This window comes from Arvicola amphibius, chromosome 7 (assembly GCF_903992535.2).
Source record: "Arvicola amphibius chromosome 7, mArvAmp1.2, whole genome shotgun sequence".
NCBI classification, from domain to species: Eukaryota; Metazoa; Chordata; class Mammalia; order Rodentia; family Cricetidae; genus Arvicola; species Arvicola amphibius.
In genome coordinates, this window is record NC_052053.1 from 1,226,588 (window position 1) to 1,234,353 (window position 7,766).

Consider the following 7,766-nt stretch of genomic DNA (forward strand, 5'->3'; position numbering starts at 1 on the left):
TGTCAGTCACCTTCTGTTGTGAAATAAATGTGTATTCTTTTATTACAAACTATCACTAAAAATTACAAACGATGTTTTAATTCAATACAAATGGCCTTAAGCAGGTTTTTAACAGACCGTTGGATAATATTGTTGTGCTGGGGAGTATTACTAGATTCTATTACAGGACAATTGTATGAATATTCTGCAAAATTTTGGGCAACTGAACCAGGATAGTTTTATATTCTGTAATTCTGGGAACTGCCCAGCTGTATGATCTAAAATTCCTTCAGACTAAATATAAAATTGGATTTTAAATGTGTTCACTTTCATAAAGATATTCCTTTAAAAAGAAAGAATATATAAACCATACAATAGATGCTATTTTAAAGGGAGCATGAAGAGCCAATAATATTAGATGCTCTATTTCTCACCCCCAAATGCATAATTGTAACAAAAGACAACTGTAAATTTTAATCACGGAAAACAAGAGAGTGCTTATAAGTGACTCAATTAAAACAATATTGGGTGTTTCAGATTTACTAGAACAACATGTGTATGTAGGATGATTTATATTAAAAATTATTTATGAGAACCTATTATGTCCTTCTTTGAATAAATAAATGTAACAATCATGTTAGTCACAATTTTTCTATCTTAGTATGCTATTTTTAATAGTTGATAGTGACACCAACTATTTAATTTGTGGTTTTCTTATCACATCAAGGTTTCTTGCTTGTTGCTACCTCAGGGCAGTAACAAAGACTAATTAATCCTGATTTTCGTTAGAATCATTATCTGTGACTGAATATTTCTAGTTTTAGTCATTAAGTGCAACACGTATTTGTGTGGAGATAAGAAATAATACATCATGCTCCTCTTCTGTTTTGTTGCTATTCACTAGTCATTTGTTTAAGTTTTATTTATGAGCTCATTTAAATGTGTTGCATTGAGTCTTCTATGGAGTGAAAAGAATAATCCTCTGGCCCCTATGTCTAATGTGGTCTTAACCTTCCCCTAGCACATTTTTGCTTTCTCTTAGAGAATTATTTCTTGTCAATGGCAATGAAAGTTTTTACATTCATAGGTACAATGTGGAATTTTGAAGTATACATAAATTGTGGAATAATTTATTCAGCTTAATTAATATGTAATATTTCACACACCTAATCATGTTCTGTTCCCAGTCATGCAGGAGAAAACATGAGACTCTTAAAACCTCCTAGAGATTTTTCAATACAGGTAATTCTTATTAAAAAATACCTTGTATGTTTTTCAGATCAATTCAGAAAATTCCACACATTCCGTGACTTAGTCTTAAAACAATGTGAACAAAATACCTGAGTCTGATCTCGAGTATCTGCGGTGGGGATTTGTCTTTCAAAATTCAGAAGTATCCTGATGTTTCTCCTCCACATTTCAAGCACTCGTAATGGCCCAAAATGTGGTATACTCACTTCATTTTGCAACAGCTTTAACTGATTCAAAAGCTGTGACCACTTTCTAGAAGGAGCAACAGTTCATCACTTCCATGTCGGTGACCCTCTCTTGAGAGATTCTAGGCAGATGGTGAAGAAATAAACTTCCCATCCAGGACACGAAGAGAGAATCCCTGATTCAGATACCACACACAACCAGGGACCTCATCCTGAGAGCTGCAATTCAGAGACAGGTCCCAGAAGAATTTAAACCTCAAGGGCTTACATACACCTGAAGGGGCAAAATTAACATCATCTCAACAGTATTTGGTTATAATTCCCTAAATGTGTCTTATTTCAAAGAAACCATTTTTTGGAAAATTGTGCATGTGTGCATGCGTGTACATACATGTATGCCTATGCATGGGGGAGGATCTTTCTCCACTGGATCTTTTTGCCAAGAGATCCCTGTTTTATTTCTTTTACCTTTTAATTAATTTTTAATCAAAATACATTAATTATTCTTTGACTTTATCCATGCTGTCATAAATGGAAAACTTTAATGGTTTTTATAGTTACTATTTGATTGTGTTTGAATCTATAGATTGCTTTTGGTAGAATTGCCATTTTTACTATGTTGATCCTCCCAATCCACGAGCAGGGGAGATCCTTCCATTTTCTGGTATCCTCTTCAATTTCTTTCTTCAAAGACTTAAAGTTCTTGTCAAATAGATCCTTCACTTCCTTGGTTAGAGATACTCCCAGATATCTTATGCTATTTGTGGCTATTGTGAAAGGTGATACTTCTCTGATTTCCCTCTCTGCTTCCTTCTCCTTTGTGTATAAAAGGGCGACTGATTTTTTGGAGTTGATCTTGTAACCTGCCACGTTACTGAAGGAGTTTATCAGCTGTAGGAGTTCTTTCGTGGAGTTTTTGGGGTCGCTTATGTATACTATCATATCATCTGCAAATAATGAAAGTTTAACTTCTTCCTTTCCAAATTGAATCCCCTTGATTCCCTTATGTTGTCTTATTGCTATTGCTAGAACTTCAAGCACTATATTTTCTTACTTGCTGATGGACACATGATTATTTCCTAGCTGGATAATTGTTAATAGCTTTTTAATGAGCATCATTGTGAAGATCTTACAAATGAGTTTCATCATTTCCTTTAGATATGTTTCCATGTGTGGTATTACTAGTTTATGATGTTTTTATTACCACTTTTAGGTGGGAGGAGGGACAGGGAAGAGAGAAGGGAGAAAAAACTGGGGTTGGGATGTAAAATAAGTAAATAAAAATAGCCAACCTAATGTTTAGTCAGATAAGGAATAAAGTTTAAAAGACACTAACCGCTCTCAGTGACCAGGCAACCTGAAAAACCTGAGAATGGATTGTGAGATGCTCTACTAAGGAAGCTGAATTCACAACTTCTCCAAGTCTCATATCAAAACTTGGGAAGAAAGAAAGCCAGGCATGTTGGCACACGCCTTTAATCCCAGCACACCAGAGGTAGAGCAGGCAGATCTCTGTGAGTTTGAGGCCAGCCTGATCTACAAAGTGGGTTTGAGGACAGCCAGAGCTACACAGTGATACCATATCTCTAAAAGAAAAAGCAAAACAAAACAAAAAAACCTTGGGACTGTGCTCAGGACAGTGATTCAAGTGTTTTTGAGGTTTAAGAGCACCCTTGAACATTCTTGCACTACAGAAAGCATACCCCCTGCCTTCTTGGCAAGGTATAGTCTTCATTTACCTACGCAGAACAAAATGGTCTCACTGAGGCAGATGCTGTAGATCTGGTGTGCAACTTTTGGCTTCTCTGGAATATACTGGACAAAATAGAATTGCCTTGGACCACACACATTCAATGTAAAAACACTAGCAAAAACTGATGAGAAAAAGGCAGTCTACATATGATTTTCATGACATCTGCCACCACAGATAAGCAAAAACATTGTGGGATATTAATTGTATTTATTTGATCCTTCTCCAAAAATGTCACTTGAAAGTAGCAAAAAGGTCTCGAGTTTCTGATCACTAATAAATAAGCATAGATAGGTAATAAAATGAAATTTAAAGTATTTTATTATATAAAAAAAATAGGGCAGCATCAAACTAGTGGAATATTTGTACTGGTGAAATGAATATTTTAGCATCTGGTTCAATGGTAGTGTTGCATTGGCAATTTTCAGTGAAATTGCTGGGGGCTTATAGATACTTTTGTTTCAATTTGTGCTTAGTGTGTTACATTCTTAAAAGAAGTTGCTCTCAAAGGTAGGTGCTGCCAAAAAGTGATGGCATAGATAAGACAAAGTTGAAATCAAGAATAATTGTTTCGCAGGGCGATGGTGGCACACGCCTTTAATCCCAGCACTCGGGAGGCAGAGGCAGGCAGGCGGATCTCTGAGTTCGAGGCCAGCCTGGTCTACAAGAGCTAGTTCCAGGACAGGCTCTAGAAACTACAGGGAAACCCTGTCTCGAAAAAGCAAAAAATAAAAAAATAAAAAAAAGAATAATTGTTTCTGGGAAGACAGAACCTAGAAAATCCTGTTAAAGAAGTATTATTGGGGGCAGAGGTAGCTCAGGCATTAAAGTGCTTGCTATGTAAACTTTACCACCTGAGTTCATATCCCTAAAATCCACAAGAAGATGGATGTGGAGCTCATATTGATAATCCTGGTGATTTTACTACAGAATGTGAGGCAAAGGCAAAAAGTTCCCTAGACGCTGGTAGGCCGGATACCTTTGTGTATAAAGGGGCCCATGAGAGAACCCGTCTCAGATAAGGTTGAGTGTGAAAGTTGGCATCTAAGGTTGTCCTCTGACTTTCACATGTGTGCCGCAGTGCATGCACGCACACACATACACTCACACACACACACACGAGAGAGAGAGAGAGAGAGAGAGAGAGAGAGAGAGAGAGAGAGAGAGACAGACAGACAGACAGACAGACACACAGACAGATGCACAGAGAATAGACAGAAATAGAAACCAAAGGAAACAGAGGCAGAAAGAGACAGGCATAGTCAAATTTTTCTTTAAGTTAAATGATACATTACAGCTAAATGCATTCCATTTGAAAGTTTTAGCAGGCAACATGTTTAAGATAGTTGAAGAGAATTAGCAAATTTTTCAAAATATTTTCTCAAAAATCTTGAAATATAAATGGGGGAAGGGAGAGACAGCACAGCAGTTAAGAGCAGTGGCTACTCTTCTGGAGAACTTGGTTCAATTTCCAGCACTCGAGTGTCAGCTCATAACTGTTAACTTCAGTTCCAGGGAATCCAACACCTTCTTTTGGACGCTTCAAACACTGTAAACACATATTTACACATGTAAACACTTACATCCATGTTGCAAAATATTCATACATAAAAATAGGCCTACATGAATTTTCTGTTCCTAGGATTGTGTTTAGCCAAAATCAAAATGTATAATCTTTTACTAGAATTTGAACTTTTCATAATTTCATTTTCATTTAGAAGACTGTTATGACTTGAAACATTGAGTTGAAAATATGGTTTTCACCTTGAAGATGCATGGTTAACTAAACCATTTCAATGAGCAGTTAAATTCATTAAAATAGCTAAAACTGTAAGCTAGTTTCCATCAAGATATGGCACAAGTTTGTGAAATAGTCTGTGATCAGGAAGAACAAGGACTCCCTTGCAACCTCTGAATCTCACTCCAGTGGTCTTTAATGTATATTTTGCTCCCACAACTTAGGCATGTCACAGAGAGAATTCTATCTTAAGCACCTATTAGGGAGTGCCTCCTCTCCAATGTTCTCCTGAATGCATCTTTCACCTCTTTGTTCCTCAAGCTGTAGATGAGGGGGTTCAACATGGGGATCACAACAGTATAAAATAGGGAAATCATTTTATTAATATTCAGGAAGGACCTAGCATTAGGTTGGACATAGATGAAGAAAAGAGTCCCATACAAGACAGAGACAGTTGCTAAGTGAGAGGAACATGTAGAGAAGGCTTTGCGTCTCCCATTGGCTGTCCTAATCTTCAAGATGGCTATCAATATGCAGACATAGGAGACCAGGATGATCAGACCGGTAATCACACCTACTGCTCCAGCCAAGACAAAAAAGCACCAACTTATTGATCTGGGTATCCGCACATGCTAGAGATAGCAATGGGGAAATGTCACAGAAGAAGTGGTTGATAACACGCGGCCCACAGAATGGTAAGCAAAAGGTTAAGGTTGTGTGAGTCGTTGTACTTATAATAGCAATGACATAAGGTCCAATGACCAAGAGCACACAGACAGACTGGGACATAATCAGTGTATACAGCAAGGGCTTACAGATGGCTGTATACCGATCACACGCCATGACAGCCAGGAGGAAGCATTCAGTTGCCACAAAGAGACCAAAGAACCATAACTGTGCTGCACAGCCTATGAAAGAGATGACTTTGTTCTCGGTAAAAAATGTCACACAGCATCTTGGGAGCTATGGAAGAAGAGGAACACACATCTACAAAGGACAGATGACTAAGAAAAAAGTACATAGGTGTGTGCAGCCTGGGGTCCACCCATATTAAAGTGATCATCCCCACATTACCCCCCAGGGTGACAAGATAAACAAAGAAAAATATGATAAAGAGGAAAATTTTCTGATAGAGGTTATCTATGAGGCCAATGAAGAGAAACTCGGGCACTGTTGTCTGATTCTTTTCTTCCATTAGTAAGTTGGGATCTGTTAAAAGAATAAGAATTATGTGTTACTAAACTTAGTTATGTGATATCTGAAATGAATAGCAGATTATCCTCGATAGGTCTATTACAGACAGTTGGTCAGCACGGTTGAGCTGAGTGGTAATAATATTCCTAGTTACAAGATCTGGACACTTGTCCAAAATCCTATGCAGACTTCAGCAACCCAACCCTTGCGCTCTTTGGGACTGAACACCCTCCCATCAAAAGTTATCTAACTTCATTGATTCAACCGTTCCTTTTATTTTAAGCCTGCATTTGTAATGAAAATTTCTCTCCATTTTTCATCTTACTATATGATGGAATAATGAAGCTCTCTTAATTAGTTTAGGAAATATATCAGGTTCTACAGTATTTGCCTTGTAAATATTAGTAATAAAATTTGCTCCCTAGAATTCACAATGAAAAGGGGGGACTGGATGGTATATGCCTGGTGTGAACCCAGGTCTGAAGAGACAGAGGCAGTAGAGAGTAGATCCCTTGGGCTGACTCCCCAGCTGGTTTATACCACTTGGGCAGTGGAGACCCAGTCTGCAAAATCAAGGTGGACAACACTGAGGGATGGCATCAGAGGTTTTCCTCTGGTACACACACACACACACACACACACACATGCACGCACGCACGCACACACATGCACACACGCACACACACACACATGCACGCACACACACGCACACGTGCACGCACGCACACACACATGCACACACACATGCACCCACGCACACACACACTTGCACTCACGCACACACACACTCAGAAATTTTTAAAATTCTATTTGTATATATTTTTATTGGTAACTCTGTAAATACAACTGGAAGTTTAAGATCCTGTATCACATATTATAGAAATGTTAAATATGGCGTCAAATCCTTGATGAATGATGAGCAATATAAAAATACCACAAAGGTGTATTTTATATGAATGTATTTCAGCCTATTTTCTAATCCCAATTATAAGGAGATATGGAAAATATAACCATACACTTGGCAAAAAAACAAGGATGGCCATTTGGAAGAATAGTAAAATATATGATTTTTATTTACTGATCTTCCAATGAACAGATAAAATAAAGTCACTGTATGACTAGTGCAAAGTCAAACATGGCATCAAGAAAAAGAATGCAAGATGACAGATTGTGAAGAAAGAAAGGGTGTCAAATTTCTTATAACCGCATTCTTCTAATAAATGATTGCGCTGCAGTGGAAGAGCATGAGAAATGCTATCTTAGAGATCAGGGGTCTGACAAACATTCAGGGACAATGAAATTATCAGGAAATCGCACAGAAAATTAAGAATCCCCAAAGTTAAAACAACATAAAATTATTTTATATGATTTCCCATATGTATGCAATCTTCTTTAAAATCAGTTATTATGATATATCACTGCTGCTATCAAATCAAATAATAATAAAATAAATAAAATGGTAAATGTATAGCAGTTTAATAAAGGTAAAACCTTCAAGACTATATTTTTGTGTGACATACAAGTTAATCAATAGTAAAAACTATTCAAATTACCTAGAATACTGTGCATGATAATCTATACAAAAATATCTGATTTCTACAGCAAAGTGCTCATTCAAAGAAAAAGCAGTTTGCCACATGATGTGTCAAGCACAAAAACATTTCAGATA

At 37.2% G+C, this 7,766-nt stretch overlaps 1 protein-coding gene across 1 annotated transcript; it reads right to left on the reverse strand.

Moving 5' to 3' along the window:
• Nucleotides 1–5,151: 5,151 nt before the first annotated feature.
• Nucleotides 5,152–6,098, reverse strand: LOC119819467 (olfactory receptor 998-like). Its single transcript, XM_038337686.1, is given in 3 exon segments — nucleotides 5,152–5,499; nucleotides 5,501–5,842; nucleotides 5,844–6,098. Coding segments are annotated over 3 exon segments (945 nt in total).
• Nucleotides 6,099–7,766: the final 1,668 nt, after the last annotated feature.